This window comes from Hyla sarda, chromosome 8 (assembly GCF_029499605.1).
Source record: "Hyla sarda isolate aHylSar1 chromosome 8, aHylSar1.hap1, whole genome shotgun sequence".
NCBI lineage: Eukaryota > Metazoa > Chordata > Amphibia > Anura > Hylidae > Hyla > Hyla sarda.
This window is the reverse complement of record NC_079196.1, coordinates 217,351,905-217,376,191: the sequence shown is the minus strand read 5'-3', so window position 1 is coordinate 217,376,191 and position 24,287 is coordinate 217,351,905. Positions and strand designations below refer to the sequence as shown.

Here is a 24,287-nt window from a genome sequence, read left to right as displayed (position 1 = left end):
GACATCTCTGAAGAGTACAACTCCTATCATGGTCCAAAGCAGGGAGGTCCTTCTGATCGGTACAACTAAATCTGGACATCTCTGAAGAGTACACCTTCCATAGTAGAGCAAACCTTGGGAGTAGTTCAACTCCCATCAGGTTACAAACCTGGGGGTCTCCCTGAAGACACCAGATTCCACTATGCTGGAAAACCTGGAGATCTCTCAAAAAGAGATTTACTCCGATTCCCATCATGTTCTCCAAAGCAGAGGATATCAATAAGACTACAACTCCCACTAAACCTGAATATTTCTCTGCACCTGCCTGCCGGACAGTTAAAGGGGTACTCCGGTGAAAACCTTTTTTCTTTTAAATCAACTGGTGCCAGAAAGTTAAACAGATTTGTAAATTACTTCTATTAAAAAATCTTAATCCTTCCAGTACTTATTAGCTGCTGAATGCTACAGAGGAAATTCCTTTCTTTTTGGAACACTGATGACATCACGAGCACAGTGCTCTCTGCTGACATCTCTGTCCATTTTAGTAACCGTGCATAGCAGATGTATGCTAAGGGCAGCATGGTGGCTCAGTGGTTAGCACTGCTGCCTTGCAGTGCTGGGGACTTGGGTTCAAATCCCACTAAGGACAACAATAAATAAAGCGTTGTTATTATTATTATTCTAACGTCAGCAGAGAGAACTGTGCTTGTGATGTCATCAGAGAGCATTCCAAAAAGAAAAGAATTTCCTCTGTAGTATTCAGCAGCTAATAAGTACAGGAAGGATTAGGATTTTTTAATAGAAGTCATTTACAAATATGTTAAACTTTCTGCCACCAGTTGATTCAAAAGAAAAAAGGTTTTCACCGGAGTACCCCTTTAAATCTTACTTTACCATGAGGTTAGTACAGCGAAAGGATGTTTAAAACTCCTGTGCAATCTACGCAGTTTAAGAGTAACACAATCAGGAGATATACCGGAAGTCCCATGGGGGGATGTCCTGATACCTACAATCTCCGCAGCCCGAGAGTAATACAGTGACATCCGGACAGTTAAATCATACTTTACCATGATCCATTATTGGTCCTGTGGCTGGATGTTTAAAACTCCTGGGCAATATAGTAGTTTAGTAGTGCATGGCCTATATTAGTGTTTCCCAACCAGAGTGCCTCCAGCTGTTGCAAAACTACAACTACACACATTTAAAAAAAATGGAGCACCAGCCGTACGTATTAAAGGGGTACTCCGGTGGAAAACTTTTTTTTTTTTTTTTTTTTAAATCAACTAGTGCCAGAAAGTTAAACAGATTTGTAAATCGCTTCTATTAAAAAAAATCTTAATCCTTCCAGTACTACTTCCAGTAGCTGCTGAATACTACAGAGGAAATTCTTTTCTTTTTGGAACACAGAGCTCTCTGCTGACATCACGAGCACAGTGCTCTCTGCTGACCTCTCTGTCCATTTTAGGAACTGTCCAGAGCAGCATCTGTTTTCTATGGGGATCTTCTCCTACTCTGGACAGTTCTTAAAAAGGGCAGAGATATGTCAGCAGAGAGCACTGTGGTCACGATGTCAGCAGAGAGCTCTGTGTTCCAAAAGGAAAATAATTTTCCTCTGTTGCATTCAGCAGCTGATAAGTACTGGGAGGATTAAGATTTTTTTTAATAGAAGTTATTTACAAATCTGTTTAACTTTCTGGCACCAGTTGATTAAAAAAATAAAAATAAATAAAAAAAAGTTTTCCACCGGAGTACCCCTTTAACAAAATTCCCGGCACCATCACAGAGACAAGAAATAGAGGCGAATCCCTGCTGGGCCCTAATAGTAGGAGCCAGCAGGCGACCCGTGCTCTTACCAATCTCAAAGCAGCGCTGCTGTTGAAAGAAGCGCTTGTTGTCTGCCATCTGTAATAAATGGGAGTCTAATGGGGCTTGTATGGACGGCCAATTATCTCTAGCGAGGTCAGAAGGGTCACACAAAAACCTTTGTTCCGCTAGGAGCACTTGCTGCTGTAGTGAGGCCTGGATCGCTCTATTCTTAGATTTACAGGTCGTAACATCTCCGAAAAAAAATACCCCTCACATACGTCTTCCATGAATCCCACACTGTGCCCACCGAGGCAGTACCCGCATTGATCTCGAGAAAGGCTTCTATATCAGTCTTGTGCGTAAGGCCAACTGAGGGGACCTGAAGCCAAAAGGGTCTCAGTGACCACAAAGAACCCCGCAACCTAGGATGAGAATTCATGGTGAGATGCAAAAAAAAAATAGGGGAGTGATCAGAGAGACTACGGGGGAGATACCCCACAGATGTAACCAGGGGAAAGACCAACTCGCTGCCCAGCGCAAGATCAATGCGTAACAGCGTATCATGAGAGCTAGAGTAACAAGAGTATTGAACCTTGGTTCTGTGAACATGCCCCTAGGCATCTTATTAAGAGGTCTGATCGCTGGGGTCCTACCGCTGGGGACCCCTGTGATCTCCCTGCTGCACCCGGCGTTTGTTTAAAGCGTCGGGTGCAGCGCCGGAGACTCGAGACGTCACGGCCACGCCCCCTCAATGTAAGTCTATGGGAGGAACCCAGCGGTCGGACCCCCACTTGTGATCTATAACTTATCCCCTTTCCTTTGGATAGGGGGATAAGTTACGGTATGTTTCACTGCACTACTCCTTTAATGTTATATTTTAATAGTTCGGACATTTCCGATACCAAATATGTTTATTTAATTTGAAAAATAGGAAAAGGGAAATGATTTAAGTTTTTATTAGGGGAAGGGCTTATTCAATTTATTATTATTTTTTTTGCTATTTTCTAACCGCATATGGGACTATTACATGTAATCCTTATATTGCATACACTGAACAACGCTGTGCTATAGCCCAGCATTGATCAATGTTATCGGTGCTCGGCCCGAAGAGGAGAAGAGCACCATAGGGACAGCATGGAGGCGGATAAGGGACCTCTGGCCATCATGTCAACTGATTGGGACCCCAGGAACCCACTGGTCCTGATTAGCCCCCCCCCCTTAAGGACCGGTACCAGTATTTTACAGATTTCAGATCTCGCAATAGTCTTTGATCACCAGATCAAAAGAGTTCAATCTATGCCCTGCATCCCGAACACATTTCCCATAGTTTTCAGTCTACAGCTATTATTCAGTTCGATATGTTTCCATAGTAACAGACCGCACATTAACTCTGTGTAGTCTGATGCTTCAGTTGCCTTATTATTACTACTATACATCCAGCAGGTTGGCAAATAGTAGGAGATAGATGGAAGGCAGTGTGAGTGCCGGAGCAGATTACACAAAGATTGTTCTGTACACGTCAAGGCTGTATACACAACACATTAAGGCCATTTTATAAGGATTATTTCAGAAGTTGCTTAATTTTTTGTGATGCTTCGGAATAAAAAACAAAAGCTCTATCCATGCCAAGGAATTATCCAATTTACCGATATCTGATTTGGAGCACACTGGATAGCAGACATGACAGCATCAAAGACGTATTTCCCATGACTGGAGGCAGAAACACTAGTAAACAAAAGCTCAGGACACCACTCGTGTTATATAACCGGCAATAGAATCTTGTTTATGGCGGCGCAAAAATGATGTTATTCTTATCAATTTAAAGCAAATATGAGAGACGTCCTGAACACATTACACCAGGACAATATATATTGGGTCCAGTGGCAACCAGTGTCTTTATATACAAGAATATAACTACTATAATACTGCCTTCTTTATACAAGAATATAACTACTATAATACTGCTCCTATATACAAGAATACAACTACTATAATACTGCTCCTATATACAAGAATATAACTACTATAATACTGCCCCCTATATACAAGAATATAACTACTATAATACTGCCTCCTATATATAAGAATATAACTACTATAATACTGCTCCTATATACAAGAATTTAACTACTATAATACTGCTCCTATATACAAGAATATAACTACTATAATACTGCTCCTATATACAAGAATATAACTACTATAATACTGCACCTATATACAAGAATATAACTACTATAATACTGCTCCTATATACAAGAATATAACTACTATAATACTGCCCCTATATACAAGAATATAACTACTATAATACTGCCTCCTATATACAAGAATGTAACTACTATAATACTGCTCCTATATACAAGAAAATAACTACTATAATACTGCTCCTATATACAAGAAAATAACTACTATAATACTGCTCCTATATACAAGAATATAACTACTATAATACTGCTCCTATATACAAGAATATAACTACCATAATATTGTTCCTATATACAAGAATATAACTACCATAATACTGCTCCTATACACAAGAATATAACTACTATAATACTGCTCCTATATACAAGAATATAACTACTATAATACTGCTCCTATATACAAGAATATGACTACTATAATACTGCCTCCTATATACAAGAATATAACTACTATAATACTGCTCCTATATACAAGAATATAACTACTATAATACTGCCTCCTATATACAAGAATATAACTACTATAATACTGCTCCTATGTACAGGAATATATCTACTATAATACTACTTCTATATACAAGAATATAACTACTATAATACTGCTCATATATACAAGAATATAACTACTATAATACTGCTCCTATATACAAGAATATAACTACTATAATACTGCTGCTATATACAAGAATATAACTTCTATAATACTTCTCCTATATACAAGAATATAACTACTATAATACTTCTCCTATATACAAGAATATAACTACTATAATACTGCTCCTATATACAAGAATATAACTACTATAATACTGTTCCTATATACAAGAATATAACTACTATAATACTGCTCCTATATACAAGAATATAACTACTATAATACTGCCTCCTATATACAAGAATATAACTACTATAATACTGCCCCTATATACAAGAATATAGCTACTATAATACTGCTCCTATATACAAGAATATAACTACTATAATACTGCCTCCTATATACAAGAATATAACTACTATAATACTGCCTCCTATATACAAGAATATAACTACTATAATACTGCTCCTATATACAAGAATATAACTACTATAATACTGTCCTCTATATACAAGAATATAACTACTATAATACTGCTCCTATATACAAGAATATAACTACTATAATACTGCTCCTATATACAAGAATATAGCTACTATAATACTGCTCCTATATACAAGAATATAACTACTATAATACTGCCTCCTATATACAAGAATATAACTACTATAATACTGCCTCCTATATACAAGAATATAACTACTATAATACTGCTCCTATATACAAGAATATAACTACTATAATACTGTCCCCTATATACAAGAATATAACTACTATAATACTGCTCCTATATACAAGAATAAAACTACTATAATACTGCTCCTATATACAAGAATATAACTACTATAATACTGCCCCCTATATACAAGAATATAACTGCTATAATACTGCCTCCTATATACAAGAATATAACTACTATAATACTGCTCCTATATACAAGAATATAACTACTATAATACTGCTCTTATGTACAAGAATATAACTACTATAATACTGCTCTTATGTACAAGAATATAACTACTATAATACTGCTCCTATATACAAGAATATAACTACTATAATACTGCCTCCTATATACAAGAATATAACTACTATAATACTGCTCCTATATACAAGAATATAACTACTATAATACTGCCCCTATATACAAGAATATAACTACTATAATACTGCCTCCTATATACAAGAATGTAACTACTATAATACTGCTCCTATATACAAGAAAATAACTACTATAATACTGCTCCTATACACAAGAAAATAACTACTATAATACTGCTCCTATATACAAGAATATAACTACTATAATACTGCTCCTATATACAAGAATATAACTACCATAATACTGCTCCTATATACAAGAATATAACTATCATAATACTGCTCCTATACACAAGAATATAACTACTATAATACTGCTCCTATATACAAGAATATAACTACTATAATACTGCTCCCATATACAAGAATATGACTACTATAATACTGCCTCCTATATACAAGAATATAACTACTATAATACTGCTCCTATATACAAGAATATAACTACTATAATACTGCCTCCTATATACAAGAATATAACTACTATAATACTGCTCCTATGTACAGGAATATATCTACTATAATACTGCTTCTATATACAAGAATATAACTACTATAATACTGCTCATATATACAAGAATATAACTACTATAATACTGCTCCTATATACAAGAATATAACTACTATAATACTGCTGCTATATACAAGAATATAACTACTATAATACTTCTCCTATATACAAGAATATAACTACTATAATACTTCTCCTATATACAAGAATATAACTACTATAATACTGCTCCTATATACAAGAATATAACTACTATAATACTGTTCCTATATACAAGAATATAACTACTATAATACTGCCTCCTATATACAAGAATGTAACTACTATAATACTGCTCCTATATACAAGAAAATAACTACTATAATACTGCTCCTATATACAAGAAAATAACTACTATAATACTGCTCCTATATACAAGAATATAACTACTATAATACTGCTCCTATATAAAAGAATATAACTACCATAATACTGCTCCTATATACAAGAATATAACTACCATAATACTGCTCCTATACACAAGAATATAACTACTATAATACTGCTCCTATATACAAGAATATAACTACTATAATACTGCTCCTATATACAAGAATATGACTACTATAATACTGCCTCCTATATACAAGAATATAACTACTATAATACTGCTCCTATATACAAGAATATAACTACTATAATACTGCCTCCTATATAGAAGAATATAACTACTATAATACTGCTCCTATGTACAGGAATATATCTACTATAATACTGCTTCTATATACAAGAATATAACTACTATAATACTGCTCATATATACAAGAATATAACTACTATAATACTGCTCCTATATACAAGAATATAACTACTATAATACTGCTGCTATATACAAGAATATAACTACTATAATACTTCTCCTATATACAAGAATATAACTACTATAATACTTCTCCTATATACAAGAATATAACTACTATAATACTGCTCCTATATACAAGAATATAACTACTATAATACTGTTCCTATATACAAGAATATAACTACTATAATACTGCTCCTATATACAAGAATATAACTACTATAATACTGCCTCCTATATACAAGAATATAACTACTATAATACTGCCCCTATATACAAGAATATAGCTACTATAATACTGCTCCTATATACAAGAATATAACTACTATAATACTGCCTCCTATATACAAGAATATAACTACTATAATACTGCCTCCTATATACAAGAATATAACTACTATAATACTGCTCCTATATACAAGAATATAACTACTATAATACTGTCCCCTATATACAAGAATATAACTACTATAATACTGCTCCTATATACAAGAATATAACTACTATAATACTGCTCCTATATACAAGAATATAGCTACTATAATACTGCTCCTATATACAAGAATATAACTACTATAATACTGCCTCCTATATACAAGAATATAACTACTATAATACTGCCTCCTAGCTGAGAGGTTGTGTCTGTGTAGCTCTCCTGATGTCTGGAGAAAGCCCAGGGAGGGGCCACCCTGGGTGGGGAAGCTCCCCAAGCAAGGCCCAGGCTTCTCGGCCTATTCTGGGAATTAATCCCCAGACACCACAAACCATGGATGAAAATCCTAAAGTTTCTATGGATGTGAGAAATGTTCAGAATGTTGTCAGTTCTGGTGCAGTAAGAAGCACAGATGAGAAGAAAGCTGTGGAAGTGAGGAAAGAAACTTCATCAAGTAAGGTAATGGCTGCAGGTACAATCCACCCCTCCTGCAGTCAGACAGAGGAGAACATCCCTGGAGAAGCAGACCATGCAGGAGAATCTGCAGCAGCCTGTCCTGATACGTTCTGACCGCACACGATACGGGAGCGAGAGCAGCGCAAAAGTTACAAGCACGCCAGAGGGGACCAGAGGGAGTACACCAGGAAGGCTTCAGGGGGCCACAAGTGCGGTCACTGGAAAGAACCAGGGGCCCAGTCCCCAGTCTGGAGATTGTGACCCTGCAGCAGTGACCACAGCCGCACCGAGACAGATCCCACCTCAGAAGCAGAGTCCTGTGAGTACCCCACCAGCGCGGCCCCCCAATACTCAGCGGGCGCCTGAACTATGTCTGGCCGAGCAGATCCCAGCTCTGGTAAAGAGACTTGAGACTTTAAAAAAGACAAAGTTACAGCTGCAGAAACAAATTGAATGTATATACAAGCTAAAGGCAGCAAACCCCAATAACCAGGCTGTACATGACAAGAAGCTGAGCTCCCTCGCTGTGCAGCTCGCTGACACTGTGCAGGACATGGAGGACGTATTGGACCAGATGGGACCAGTCGCTGAGACCTTCAGAAACCAGCAGCGATTTGAGGGATATAAGGAAAGACCAGCAACAAAGTCATCTCCATCTACTGCTGCACCCAAGTCTTCAGCCTCACCAGGGGACACCCAGCAGTCCTGTACAAGACAAGAGGACATCCAGCAGTCCTGTGCAAGACCACTCCTCAGACCAGCCAGCTTCCCTTTTGAAAAAGGGGATTTGTACAGACAAGCAGAAGCAAGCGTCCAGCAACATTAGAGACCTGCAGAGACTCCTCCAGAGGTACCACAAGTCCCAGCAGTCAGCACGGTGAAGCAAGACTATGGACACATACCTGAAGGTAACTCTGTAACAGTAGTGCAGTCACCACAAGCCCCTGGGGGCAGTAGAGAGCAGCAGGACTGTGGACTCTTACCTGAAGGCAGCAGTGCAGCAGAGAGTTCACAGGACATGGCTCTGCAGGGCTTGCTGGGCTCTGTAGTGCAGGATCATACTGCCAGTGACTGCACTGATATGACTGTAAGTGATATTACTGATAATGTGTCTGCAGAGGGGGGCGCTTCACAGTCTGTGTGGGATCTGGGGTCATCTCTGGGGTCAGGTCCACCATTAGTTCAGCCTTCAGAGGCTTGTGACCCCCAGAGTATAGAGGTTGATGGTGGGGAGGGGGCTGTACAGTCTGATGCACAACACTTCCCCCCTTTAGTCACACAAGTGTCAGACCCCCCTAGTACGGCTGGTCAGCAGCCACCACAGCGCCCCCAAGTACAGCAGGAGGGTAGAAGTAGTGGCGCCTCCTCTGGTAATGCCTGGAGTCGTGGGTCACCATTCATGTCTAATGTAAACTACACGGGTCAGGCTTTCAAGAGGAGGAACGTGGTCAGGTTCAGACATAGAGGGGCCAAGGAGGAGCTGCCTGACAGGAGGTTTGTGGTCCGTGAACTTCTGTGCCACCAAATGGGCTTCCTGCCATCTAACATCCTGGCAGTGATAAACCTTCCTGACAGGCAGGGCTATGACGTCAGCTTCAAACTCATGTCTGACCTGGACCGCTTCTGGGCCCATGTCACCCGGGTGAGAGATGCTGATGGCTGGAATAAGTTCAGCTTTGTCCCCATCTCCAGACCGGACACAGCGAATGTCACCATTATATTCTGGAACGAGTCTGTCCCCCCACAGGATATTGTTGTGTGGTTAAAGAGACACTGTGACCTAATGTCAGACCTGACTAAGACCAGGGATGAGGACGGCATATGGACGGGAGGGTGGAAGGTCCTGGTGAAGTTACGGCAGATTAATAACATTACCCAACATCTGCCCAATTCATTTTTCATTGGTCGGGAGAAAGGGGTTTGCTTCTATGCAGGTCAGCCCAGAAAATGCTTCAAGTGTGGGAAGACCGGTCATATCGCGAGTGTCTGCACCCTGGTGAAGTGTAATTTATGTGGGGAGATCGGCCATGTCAGCGCCACCTGCCAGAACATCCGCTGCAACCTCTGTGGTAAGACCGGTCACTCCCACAGGGACTGTCCTGACGCCTGGCATAACATCTGTAAGGACTTCCCTGATGAGGACCTGCTGGAGGGGGCAGAGGACCTGGATCAGGAGACGTTGGTGTCAGGGTCAGCAGTGACACAGCCCGAGCCTCAGCATAACACTAGGGGTGACAATATGGGTGACACTGTAGGTGACACTAGGGGTGACAATATGGGTGACAATATTGGTGACACAGTGCCCGACCAGTCCCAGCCAGGAGCCACTGAGGGGAACAGGGAGGTCACTGAGCAGGTTGTGGCCATGTCTTCTTCCGCCCCAGCATCAATAAATCCGCAGAAGAGACGGAAAAAAGACAAAACCAGCCGTAAGCCTGAGGAGGGATGGACCACTGTCCAAAAGCCCTCCAAAAAGAAAGTAGACCCCGGGTCAGGTGTAATGACCATCACAAATAGGTACAGTGTGTTGTCAGAGTCAGACGCTGAGGAAGAGATGGAGAGGGAGTTGAAGCGAGTGGTAGATGAATTTAATGAGGACCAAGAGGGTGATCCCCCCACAAAAAGGAGACCCCCGCGGGATAAACGTCTGTCCGAATCGGACATGGAAACAGGTGGTCAGCAGGAGGGCTCGGACTCAGATCTGTGATGATGGGGGTGACATCTCTGCTTCTTCTGCTTTCCTTTGTTATGATGGCCGACTTTACCCTTAAAGTGTTCTCCAGTAATGTGAACAGTGTCAGAGTGAGGAGGACCAGACACGTCGTATATGACCATCTAAAGTCTATTGATGCTGACATCATCTTCTTACAGGAGACACGTTTAAATACTCAAGGACTGTTACGTGAAGCAGAGCGTGAATGGCGGTCTGGTCCATCCTTTTGGTCACTGGCTGTGGAACCAAGTGCCGGGGTCTCTATTCTGTTTACCACCAATGATGTAACTGTACATAGGCTGACAGAGGTATTGATGGGAAGGTGCCTAATGCTAGAAGTTACTATTCGGGGTAGAAGGCTCCGACTCATTAATATCTATGGTTCACAGACAGTGACTGAAAGGGTTAACCTTTATAATGAAGTGAAGCCATATCTCTTCACGTCTGTCCCCGTCATCTTGGCTGGAGATTTTAATGCCTCCAGAACAACTAGTGACAGATCCTCTAATAGACCTCTAACACGAGACTCCAAGGTCTTAAACCAAATCATTCTACAGGCCGGGTTGTCAGATGTGTTTGTGCAGGGTGGTCGGAAGGCAAAGTATACCTATTTTTGTGGTGGAAGAAGCAGTAGGATAGATTTGGCTCTGGTTAGTCCTACAGAGACGATTGGTGAGAAAGATGAGAAGATCGTCCCTTATTCTGACCATCTGGCCTTATATTTCTGTTTGGGTGTCAAACGGTGCCCTGAGACAGGTAGAGGGTTGTGGAGACTGAATTCCAGCCTATTAGAGGATCCTTCTGTGCAGAGGCAGGTTCACTCTCTTATACAGGGTCAACTAGAGAGGGTGGACTTCTATGATGATATGGCCGCCTGGTGGGAGGATGTCAAGGATGAGATCAGAACCCTCTTAAAGAGACTGTCAGTTATAAAGGGGAAGAGTAAGTATGGCCAGTATCTCAAGCTGCGCAAAGAATTGGAGTCACTGTATTCGGCGGGTGGGGACCAACAAAGGATAGACCGGCTGAAATCTGAGATAAGGCAGTATCAGTACAGCAGGTATACCTCCCTGGTTCTTGAACGGGATTATGGGTCCTTAGGGTCTCCTGATCCCTTTGAGAATTGCCGGGAGCGGGTGGCAAATAAATCTGTCACCGGTCTCACTGACTCCCAGGGTGTTTTGCAGGCATCTCGGGAGGGTATCCTGGGGGTGGTGAGATCGTACTATGCTGACTTGTTTCAGAGGAAGGTTTTGGATAGAGACAAGATGACCCAATTCTTGGAGACAACTCCGCTCCCTGATACTAATGATTTGGACTTTTCTCCTTTGACAGCAGAATTGACGGTGGCAGAGGTCAAAGAGGCCATTGATAAGTTACATCTGAAGAAGGCACCAGGTCCAGATGGGATAACAGCAGAATTCTATAAGACATTCAGAGACCTCTTGGCCCCAATCCTCGTGGATGTTTACACAAATTGTCTAGAAAGTCACCTGATGCCTCCATCCATGAGAGTGTCCTCGCTGATTCTGCTGTCTAAAGGTAAAGAGCCGAGTGACATCAAGAACTGGAGGCCAATTGCCCTCTTGAATGTCGACAGGAAGATTCTGGCAAAAATCCTGTTTTCTAGGTTAGTTTGTCTGTCCCCGGCACTGTTGGCAGGCTGTCAGTATGGCACAGTAAAAGGGCGGAACATCTCTGGGGCAGTGATCTCCATAAGGGAGATGTTTAAGAGATGTAAAGCCCTGAGGTGTGGGAGATATGTTGTGAGTCTTGACCAGGCTAAAGCCTTTGACAGAGTAGATCACGAGTATCTATGGGCCACTTTGTCAAAGTACGGTATTCCGGGACAATTCATCGATTGGCTGAAGACTTTGTATTGTGAGGCCGAGAGCTTTCCTCTGATCAATGGTTGGCAAGGTGACACCTTCAGGGTTGAGGCGGGGGTGAGACAAGGTTGCCCACTGAGTCCGCTGCTGTATGTGTTTGCCTTAGACCCGTTTCTGAGGTCACTGCAGGAGTGTGGTTTTCAGGGGGTGCCAGTCCCCCACTGCCTACCCCTGAGTGTTGTTGCCTACGCGGATGATGTGACTGTAGTGATATCTGAGCCTCGTGAGGTGGAGATGTTGTCTATGGCCATCAGAAGTTACTCGGAGGCCTCAGGGTCTCTGGTCAACCTTGAGAAGAGTCAAGCTCTCTGGATATCTGATTCTGATCCAGACTTTGATCTGCTCCAATTTGTGAGAGCCTCCTCCTATATTAAAATCCTAGGGGTCAAATTCGGGAGGGGCGATAACGCCAAATTAAATTGGGAAGAGAAGTTGGAAGCCGGAAATGCAAAGGTTCAGCGATGGAAGAACTGGAGGCTGACCTATAGAGAAAGGGTTAAAATGTTGAAGACTTACCTGGTCCCTGTCTTTTTGTATGTCTCTGTTGTTTTTCCTTTGCCAGAATCTTTCTCTGCTCGGCTCTTTAGCCTGTTCTTCCAAATGTTCTGGGGGAACAGGTTGAACCTGATAAAAAGAGGGGTCACCTACCTACAGAGGAGAGAGGGTGGGTTGGATATGCTGAATCCAAGGGTGTTCTTTGACTCCATGTTTCTAAAAGTTAATTTTGGTTGCATGGACTCAAACAGCTCTCTGTGGGCGAATAGTATCAGGGACTGGATATTGCCTTTTGCAGAGTCTTGGGTGCGAGGCGGCAGTCTCAAGAGGGGGAGATGGACGCGTGACTACCTCCCCCCGTACCTGGAATACGGGCTCAGATGTCTGAAGAGATGGCGCATTGAGAAGTCCTATATAGAGAGTAAGCCAAGGAAGGATCTATACGTAAGGGTTTGTAGGGCTTTCTTCTGCTCTCCACTTGCCTTGAGGGACTGTGTGACCAGCACTTTACAGGAAAGTCTTAAGTTCCTCAATGGGAAACGACTCCCCGCAAAATTCTTTGACATAGCTTGGCTGTCGCTCCATGGGAGGCTCTTTGTCAGGGGTAACCTGAAATATCTAAGTGTCTCAGATAGGAACTGTCCTCTGGGTTGTCAGCAGGAGGAGACCATGGAGCATTTCATATCTGACTGCAGGGCCGGGAGGAGGATATGGGAAGAAGTGTCCAGTAAGCTGAACATCCCATTACTGCAGAACCTGACGTATCCTGACATCATATATGCTGTACCATCCAGTAACAGGACTGTAGACAGAGAGACAATGTACATAATTATAACAATCATTAAATATTACCATTGGCACATGAGAACTAGAGTGTCCATACACAATGAGCCATTCCATCACAACACAGCAGTAAGACAGATCATGTCCGAGCTCCAGTGGGTAAAGTCATTAGAGATACGGAGGAACCAAAATAATGGGAAATTATGGAGGAATGTCTCTTTGGTTTAACACAGATGATGTCATGTTATTTTATTAAATTTTTTGTGTTTTTCCTTTTCCAGCAAATGTGGACTTTCTAAGTTTAATATTACTCTGTACATACTCTAGTTGAGTAGTCATTGTGTGTACAATGCTTGTTATTTTTTGTTTTGCATTGTAAGAAATTATGTTAATTGTAATTTTGTTTGTTTGCACAATAAAAATTGCCTCCTATATACAAGAATATAACTACTATAATACTGCCTCCTATATACAAGAATATAACTACTATAATACTGCTCCTATATACAAGAATATAACTACTATAATACTGTCCCCTATATACAAGAATATAACTACTATAATACTGCTCCTATATACAAGAATATAACTACTATAATACTGCCCCCTATATACAAGAATATAACTGCTATAATACTGCCTCCTATATACAAGAATATAACTACTATAATACTGCTCCTATATACAAGAATATAACTACTATAATACTGCTCTTATGTACAAGAATATAACTACTATAATACTGCTCCTATATACAAGAATATAACTACTATAATACTGCCTCCTATATACAAGAATATAACTACTATAATACTGCTCCTATATACAAGAATATAACTACTATAATACTGCTCCTATATACAAGAATATAACTACTATAATACTGCTCCTATATACAAGAATATAACTACTATAATACTGCTCCTATATACAAGAATATAACTACTATAATACTGCCCCCTATATACAAGAATATAACTACTATAATACTGCCCCTATATACAAGAATATAACTACTATAATACTGCCTCCTATATACAAGAATGTAACTACTATAATACTGCCTCCTATATACAAGAATGTAACTACTATAATACTGCCCCTATATACAAGAATATAACTACTATAATACTGTACTTCTCCTATATACGAGAATATAACTACTATAATACTGCTCCTATATACAAGAATATAACTACTATAATACTGCTCCTATATACAAGAATATAACTACTATAATACTGCTCCTATATACAAGAATATAACTACTATAATATTGCCTCCTATATACAAGACTATAACTACTATAATACTGCCTCCTATATACAAGAATATAACTACTATAATACTGCCTCCTATATACAAGAATATAACTACTATAATACTCCTCCTAAATACAAGAATATAACTGCTATAATACTGCTCCTATATACAAGAATATAACTACTATAATACTGCCTCCTATATACAAGAATATAACTACTATAATACTGCTCCTATATACAAGAATATAACTACTATAATACTGCTCCTATATACAAGAATATAACTACTATAATACTGCTCCTATATACAAGAATATAACAACTATAATACTGCTCCTATATACAAGAATATAACTACTATAATACTGCTCCTATATACAAGAATATAACTACTATAATACTGCTCCTGTATACAAGAATATAACTACTATAATACTGCTCCTATATACAAGAATATCACTACTATAATACTGCTCCTATATAAACTACTATAATGCTGCCTCCTATGTACAAGAATATAACTACTATAATACTGCTCCTATATACAAGAATATAACTACTATAATACTGCTCCTATATACAAGAATATCACTACTATAATACTACTCCTATATACAAGAATATCACTACTATAATACTGCTCCTATATACAACAATATAACTACTATAATACTGCTCCTATATACAAGAATATAACTACTATAATACTGCTCCTATATACAAGAATATAGCTACTATAATACTGCTCCTATATACAAGAATATAACTACTATAATACTGCCTCCTATATACAAGAATATAACTACTATAATACTGCCTCCTATATACAAGAATATAACTACTATAATACTGCACTTATATACAAGAATATAACTACTATAATACTGCTCCTATATACAAGAATATAACTACTATAATACTGCCCCCTATGTACATATAACTATTTGCTCGTCTGTAACTTATCTGGCCTTCTGACTGGTTATCTAGGTGTCTTGTTCCCTTACACTTGCTCCTGGGTTGTGTTCTCACTAAGCAAATACCAAGACTGACACACACGATAGAACAAGTGCAAGATACCAAAATCAACAATGGACGATAAGGCCGAACTCCGGTAACAAGGTCAGCGACCGGCAAAGGAGACGACAACGAAATGTGCAGTAGTAACCGCAGGCTGCAAATGTTAGGATCGAAATGGAGGTTATGAGCCTGTGGTATAGTAATAGTGGTATTTTTATATAGTATTATAGCCTGTTACCTTGGTACTACGGCACTATGTATAAGCCAGTATTTCCCCAACCAGGGTGCCTCCAGTTATTGCAAAACTACAACTCCCAGCATGCCCGGACAGCCGAAGGCTGTCCGGGCATGCTGGGAGTTGTAGTTTTGCAACAGCTGGAGGCACCCTTGTTAGGAAACATTAATATAGGAGATGCACTACTATACGTCCTATTCAGGAATTGCAGACATGGTGACTGCTCCACGATACAAAAATCTGGGAAACGTGTTTATCCGACACAGAACCGTGATGAAATAAAATTATCTTTAGAAGAACGAGTAGATCCTGATCATTTAGTAAAAACTGTCACTGTATATTATTTTACAGCTTGATAAAAAAAAAAAAATATATATATATATATATATATATATATATATATATATATATATATATATACACATATAAAAAAAAGCATATATAGCTGAGAGAAACACTGACGGGTTTCTGGTGCTTTCACGCCTTAATCATGGGAAATACCTCTCTATCGGTCCACTCATTCCACATTGATTTTCAGATATGAAGGGGAAGCCGTCACGCCCCATAATATGCATGTAGACCCAAATAAAGCTTCAGGGATTGCAATCTGGATGGAAGAACATGACGTTGGTTTCTTTTTTGTTGTTTTTTTTTTGACTTGTGAAGACTTGTGATGTTTAGTGGATTTCACGCCGCCACCTCCTGAGTACAGATAAGAACTGTACGGCGAAAACAATTCCAATCTCAGACGTCTGGATATTTGATAACAAGCAGAGGAGATGATCCGGTTGTGCTTGTTCGTGGGCGGTTCAGATTGTTTTGACCCGTCATGTGTGATAGGGGATGTGTGGCCAATGGCCCTCCCTGGGACTCCGTTTTCTGCCTTACAGCCGTCTCCCTCTCCCTCCATCCACGCTACCCTCTCTCAGGGGGACGAGACACAGTATTAGACAGCCGCTTAGACAGACTGTGGAGCGCAGCCAGAGGAGCGCTCCACAGCTTTTCTCCCACCCCGCCTGTGGCGCATATTTACCATCGCCAGCCACCTGGTGCAAGACCACAACTCCCACAGCTTGCCCTTACAGTGAGGACATGCTGAGGGTTGTAGTCCTGGAACAGCTAGCGGATGAACAGTGGATGTGTGCAGCGCGGGCTGGGAGATGTGCGGAGAAACTTTGCCCCCCCCCCTGAGAGAGGGTAGTGGGGATGGAGCGGGCCGTAAAGCAGAAAACTGTGTCCATGTACGGAGGGTCACAATTGTGGTGAGACACGGGGTGTGAAGGTGAGGTGTATGGGGCAGGTGTTATCAACCTCTAAATGTTCGTGACGCCAGGGCGTGGTTTTCCCCGGCAACCACCCAAACGGTAGCTAACCTTGGTTAGGCAGGATAATAATAGTCCAAGACCAGGTTAGGGTTAACAGTAGCTGTGGTAGACAGATGCCAATAGTCTTTACAACTCGGCCAGGATCCCAGAGAGGTGGCCAGTAACACAGAAGGACCTCGCAGCTTGCTGGGACTTGTAGTGACTTTGACAGACTTTAGGACAGCCACGATGACTATAATAGACTTGACTGTAGGTAGTGACAGCAGACAGAGATGACTTGACTTACTGGCATGTGGCTGTAGGTGGCTTGAGGCCTCCAGATGTGCTGGACACTGGCTCTGAGATGTTTGGTCTTTACTGTGCCTGAGGATCTAAGAGAGAGATTGTAATGGCTGCCCCTCTTATAAAGGGGGGCTGAGCCAGAAGCCCATAGGTTAAGCTGCAGGTCACCTGGTTAGTTGGAGCTCTCTGGGTAACAAACACATCATGTGAACACACTATCATGTGACCAACTCAAAGGTCCTTAAAGGTCCTTTATACATAACACACATAACACTATACATAAAATATATTACTATGGAGGAGACACTGCAGGAGGGCCCCAAGGACACAGGGGGACTCAACCTGACAGGGCCTAAGTAGTGTACGGGACTATATCCCATACTGGGACATCACACATTTCCCAACAGGGACAAAGTTTTCTTCATTACACTGACCGTGTAAGATAGAAACCAAACCTGCTGTGGGCAGGTGTAGTTTTGCGCTAAAATTTGTGCCGTTTTCTAGCTTTCTTCTTTAGAAACAGTCATGAATGGAGGGGAACTCATCTTTGATATAGGCTGTGTATTTGGCTTTAAAATTAGCTAAATTTTTGCGCAGCCCACATGAGTTTGCTACTGTTTAGAGATGTACGACTCATGCTGACTTTCACTTTCACTTTTCCATTAGGTCTATTACCCACTTAGCGCCATGCCAGTTATCCTGGCCTAAATGTAAGGATGTCATGACCTACCAGTGGCTTCTGAAGATGGCAAGAAGTATAAGTACTGCCCCCAAGATGTAGCATGCAGTGTACGGGGATCCAAAAACCCTGGAGAGCGCTCGCGTGTGGTACTCCCATCGTGCAACCTGTATAGACAAAAAACGATGTTAGCGGGGAAAGAACGGGCTACATACACTGGTCGCAACACCAAGTGGGGAGGTGTAAATATACTATGCCTTACATAAGTATTCATTTCTCTTGGACTTCATAAATTGGAAGGGGGGGGGTAGAAATATTACATGAATTTCAGAAATACTTTTTACAAATAAAAACCTGAAAAGTGTTGAGTGCCTATGTATTTATCCCCTTTACTGTGAAACCTGTTAGAAAGATGTTTTGATCAATTGCCTTCACAAGTCACATGATTAGTAATTAGGGTCCATCTCTCTGCAATTTAAAGGAGACGTCCAGCACAGACTTTTTCTATTCTGTCCTGCCCGGGCTGCAAAATAAGACAAAACAAACTTTCACTTACCTCCATATGTTCCCCCGGAGCTCCGCAACAGCTGATCGGTCGGCCGGTCTGCTTCCTACTTCCTTTAGCCCGGTACGTCACATGACGCGGGACATCGTGTGACGTCCCGGGCTAAAGGAAGTAGGAAGCAGACCGGCCGACCGATCAGCTGTTAAGGAGCTCCGGGAGAACATATGGAGGTAAGTGAAAGTTTGTTTTGTCTTTTTTTGCAGCCCGGAATAGAAAAAGTCTGCGCCGGACATCTCCATTAATCTCAATACAAATACACCTGGTCCTTGAAGGCCTCAGAGTTTGTTAGAGAGCATTACTGAATAAACAGCAGCATGAAGACCAAGGAGCTCACCAAACAGGATGAGAAGTACAAAGTAAAAAATATATCCCAAGCTATGAAAGACTCACAGAGCACCATACAATCCATCTTAAGAAAATGAAAAGAATATGGCAGAACTGCAAACGTACCAAGAAAATGCCACCCAAACTAATGTTAACAATTTTGGTCTGGTAAATCAATTTGAATTCCAGTTTGTAAGAGTAGACAAATGGGCAAACAGTCCAAGAAGGGGGGGGGGGGTGAATACTTATGTAAGGCACTGAAAATCCTTATACGGATATATGGAGAGATGTTGTGCTCCTTTAAAGGGGTACTCTGCACCTAGACATCTTATCCCCTATCCAAAGGGTCCCGCTAGAGATGAGCGCACTTACAGTAAATTCGATTCGTCACGAACTTCTCGGCTCGGCAGTTGATGACTTATCCTGCATAATGAGTTCAGTTTTCAGGTGCTCTGGTGGGCTGGAAAAGGTGGATACATTCCTAGGAAAGAGTCTCCTAGGACTGTATCCACCTTTTCCAGCCCACCGGAGCACCGGAAAGCTGAACTAATTTATGCAGGTTAAGTCATCAACTGCCGAGCCGAGAAGTTCTTGACGAATCGAATTTACTGTAAGTTCGCTCATCTCTAGGTCCCACCACTGGGGACTCCCGGGATCTCCCTGCTGCACCCAGGGTTTGTTTAGAGGGTAGGGTGTAGCGCCGGAGGCTCATGACATCACGGCCACGCCCCACCTTAATGCAGCGCCGGAGGCTCATGACATCACGGCCGTCACGCCCCCTCCCATAGACTTGCATTGAGGGGCGCGGCCATGACATCTCAAGCCTCCGCTCTGCATCGCCAGTCATCCGGCATGGAGCGAAGTTCGCTCAGTGCACCGGATGTCTGGGGTGCCACAGCCGAGATCGCGGGGGGTCCCGCCGCTGGGGACCCCCGTGATCTCGGCTGTGGCCCCCCCAAACACCCGGATAGGAGATAAGATGTCTAGGGGCGGAGTACCCCTTTAAGCCACCCATACATAATGAACACCATTGCTAGATTGGCACCACTGGCATCATGTGACTTCCCGCAGCTGGGCATCGCCCATAGCAGCCGCCTAGTATTATTATGGCACAGTAAAGTCTATTATGCTGCCGTATCTCTGCTGTCTTGTGTACACAGTTTGGAGATTGCGCCCGTTTCAATGTATCCAACTGTATCAAAGCATTTCCTTAGCTACAAGCTGCTTTTGTTTATTAGCTAAACTTCGAGTATCCAAGCAGATGCCCCAGAGAGCTTGGTGGAGGCCGGGCAGCGGGTGCGTCACTCCCGAGTTCCTCTGCACCGTCCCATATAATAGAACACAATGCGGCTAATCTGCTCATTCACCTGAATCAGGACGATGATCATTTACTGTAAAAAAATATATAAACATACCAACCCTGTAACCGAGATCAAATAAAACGGGGCATGGGGGCCGGTTGGCAGTGACGTTAGGGCACATCGCTCCCTGAATAGAGACACTCTATCCAGATGTTGCAAAACCACAACTCCCAGCATGCCCGGACAGCCAACGGCTGTCCGGGCACGCTGGGAGTTGTAGTTTTGCAACATCTGGAGGTCAGCAGGTTGGAGACCACTGCTCTATAGTCTCCAGACTTAAAGGGGTACTCCACCCCTGGCATCTTATCCCCTATCCAAAGGAAAGGGGATAAGATGTCAGATCGCCGGGGTCCCGCTGCTGAGGACCCCCAGGATCGCTGCTGCGGCACCACGCTGTCATTACTGCACAGAGCGAGTTTGCTCTGCACGTAATGACGGGCGATACAGGGGACGGAGCAGCGTGACGTCATGGCTCCGCCCCCCGTGACATTACGGCCCGCACCCTTAATGCAAGTCTATGGCAGGGGGCGTGACGACCGCCACGCCCCCTCCCATAGACTCGTATTGAGGGGGGCGGGCCGTGACGTCACGAGGGACGGAGCCGTGACGTAACGATGCTCCGTCCCCTGTATCGCCCGTCATTACGTGCAGAGCAAACTCGCTCTGTGCAGTAATGACAGCTGGGTGCCGCAACGGCAATCCCGGGGGTCCTCAGCAGCGGGACCGTGGTGATCTGACATCTTATCCCATATAAAGATGTATAGGGGTCGAGTATCCTTTCAAAGGGGTTATCCAGGAAAAAACTTTTATAGATATATATATATAAACTGGCTCCTTTCAGTACTTATGATCTGCTGAAGTTGAGTTGTTCTTTTCTGTCTAAGTGCTCTCTGATGACACCTGTCTCGGGAGCTGTCCAGAGTAGAAGCAAATCCCCATAGAAAACCTCTTCTACTCTGTGCGGTTCCCGAGACAGACAGAGATGTCAGCAGAGAGCACTGTTGCCTGACAGAAAAGAGCAACTCAACTTCCGCAGCTGATAATTATTGGAAGGATTAAGATTTATTAATAGAAGTCATTTAAAAATCTGTTTAACTTTCTGGAGCCAGTTGATATATAAAAAAAAGTTTTTTCCTGGATAACCCCTTTAAAGAAGAACTCTGGGAATTTTGCTTTGTCTATGCTTATATAGTGCAGCTTAGACTATTATTAGAGAATAATGTTGAGGTTCTTGTGCATGTCTTGTGCTTACGTGTTTTAGTTGAAGTGGCAGGCATGAGAGTATGAAATTTTGAACAGAAATATAATTTTCTCATGCTGCCTACATTTCCCATGATTCCTCTGGCTTTGTAGAGAGAGGGTGTGGAGTGTCATCACTGCATATCATCATCTGGCTAGACTCCAGCATACAGAAGCCTAAACTGCTGAGATTTAAAGGGGTATTCCAGGCAAAAACTTTTTATATATCAACTGGCTTCGGAAAGTTAAACAGATTTGTAAATTACTTCTATTAAAAAATCTTAATCCTTCCAATAGTTATTGGCTTCTGAAGTTTTCTGTCTAACTGCTCAATGATGATGTCACGTCCCGGGAGCTGTGCATGATGGGAGAATATCCCCATAGGAACTGCACAGCTCCCGGGACATGAATCATCAGAAAGCAGTTAGACAGAAAAAAACAACTCAACTTCAGAAGCTAATAACTATTGCAAGGATTAAGATTTTTTAATCAAAGTAATTTACAAATCTGTTTAACTTTCCGGAGCCAGTTGATATATATATCAAAAAAGTTTTGGCCTGGAATACCCCTTTAAAGGTGTCTGGAGGCTGTTCACATTGTGAATGCATAACTACTATATATCCTAATCCTATAGAGATACCAGCAGTATACAGATAGAGCTGGAAGGGGAGGTGTATAACTACTCTTTATCCTGATTAGAGATGAGCGAACTTACAGTAAATTCGATTCGTCACGAACTTCTCGGCTCGGCAGTTGATGACTTTTCCTGCATAAATTAGTTCAGCCTTCAGGTGCTCCGGTGGGCTGGAAAAGTTGGATACATTCCTAGGAAAGAGTCTCCTAGGACTGTATCCACCTTTTCCAGCCCACCGGAGCACCTGAAAGCTGAACTAATTTATGCAGGAAAAGTCATCAACTGCCGAGCCGAGAAGTTTGTGAAGAATCGAATTTACTGTAAGTTCGCTCATCTCTAATCCTGATCCCATAGAGATAGTAGCAGCAGTATACAGATAGAGCTGGAGGGGAGGTGTATAACTACTATATAGTCTGATCCTATAGAGAAAGCAGCAGTATACAGATAGAGCTGGAGGGGAGGTGTATAACTACTATATAGTCTGATCCCACAGAGAAAGCAGCTGTAAATAAGTAATATTATAAGACAGTCCCCCTGAAGAAGAAAACTGATTGTGAAATGCGTATCGGGGTAGTAGATGGCAGAAATGTCCATATTAATTTTAAATATATTTTACATTTCACCAAAAAAAAAAAAGCCTTTTTTACAACTTTCTCAAAATCACACAGTCCTGTGTGCGATTTTAACTTTAGTCAGTAATTCATCATTTGCGCCAATCGATCTTTGGCGCAATTTTGGCGCAAACCCCATTTTTTGGGGGGCGCAAATCCCCACCAAGAAATTTTGCACATGGAAAACACACTTAGCAATGTCAGAAAATGTAAAGGTGTCAAAATACATAAAAACTTTTTTTTTTTGTGAAAGCAGCGACGCCTCTGTGGCTGCGCAATACTATCCTGCGACATAGTTGTCTCTGTGGGACCTTCACCCTCCGTTGAGCCAGCGCTGGACATGGCCGCACAGGTTCAGGAAAGGTAAGCACTAAAGCAGTGGTCTCCAATCTGCGGACCTCCAGATGTTGCAAAACTACAACTCCCAGCATGCCCGGACAGCCAACGGCTGTCCGGGCATGCTGGGAGTTGTAGTTTTGAAACATCTGAAGGTCCGCAGGTTGAAGACCACTGTTCAGATATTGACAGGCGGTGATGATGAAGGAGGGGGGTGTGGGATGATGACGACAGGGGGATGATGACAGGCGGTGATGATGAAGGAGGGGAATGACAGGGTGATGATGAAGGGGGGGATGATGATGATGAAGGGGGGATGATGACAGGGTGATGATGATGAGGGTGTTAATGACGGGGGTCTGGATGATGACAGGGGGGGATGATGTATTTCCCACCCTAGGCTTATAGTCGAGTCAATAACTTTTCCTGGGTTTTGGGGGTGAAATTAGGGGCCTCGGCTTATATTCGGGTCGGCTTATACTCGAGTATATACGGTAATGTATTTCTGCGTACAGCTCCTATGCAGGCCTATATGTCTCCACGGTTACAGACTACAACCAATCCGTGTGTAGTCAGATCCTGCAGTCGTGTATTAATCCCTTCGA

The 24,287-nt window shown here is 42.0% G+C and overlaps 2 protein-coding genes across 3 annotated transcripts in view; one reads left to right on the top strand and one right to left on the bottom strand.

Annotated features, from left to right (window-relative positions):
- Positions 1 to 24,287, bottom strand: part of PEMT (phosphatidylethanolamine N-methyltransferase) — a 178,088-nt gene that overhangs the window by 72,191 nt on the left and 81,610 nt on the right. For both annotated transcript variants that reach the window (XM_056534109.1, XM_056534110.1), the window contains exon 3: positions 18,664 to 18,779. In XM_056534109.1, coding sequence (XP_056390084.1) covers positions 18,664 to 18,779 — 116 coding nt within the window. The remainder of the gene's footprint in view (positions 1 to 18,663; positions 18,780 to 24,287) is intronic.
- On the top strand, positions 7,642 to 12,378 carry LOC130284101 (uncharacterized). The gene is made up of 2 exons (XM_056534108.1): positions 7,642 to 8,837; positions 11,981 to 12,378. The coding sequence occupies exon 1, from the start codon at positions 8,003 to 8,005 to the stop codon at positions 8,753 to 8,755; it is 753 nt and encodes a 250-aa protein (XP_056390083.1). The 5' UTR covers positions 7,642 to 8,002; the 3' UTR covers positions 8,756 to 8,837; positions 11,981 to 12,378.

What these genes read in the sequence shown, in the direction of transcription:
- LOC130284101 (XM_056534108.1), top strand. Translation starts at nt 8,003, where the DNA reads ATGCAGGAGAATCTGCAGCAGCCTGTCCTGATACGTTCTGACCGCACA.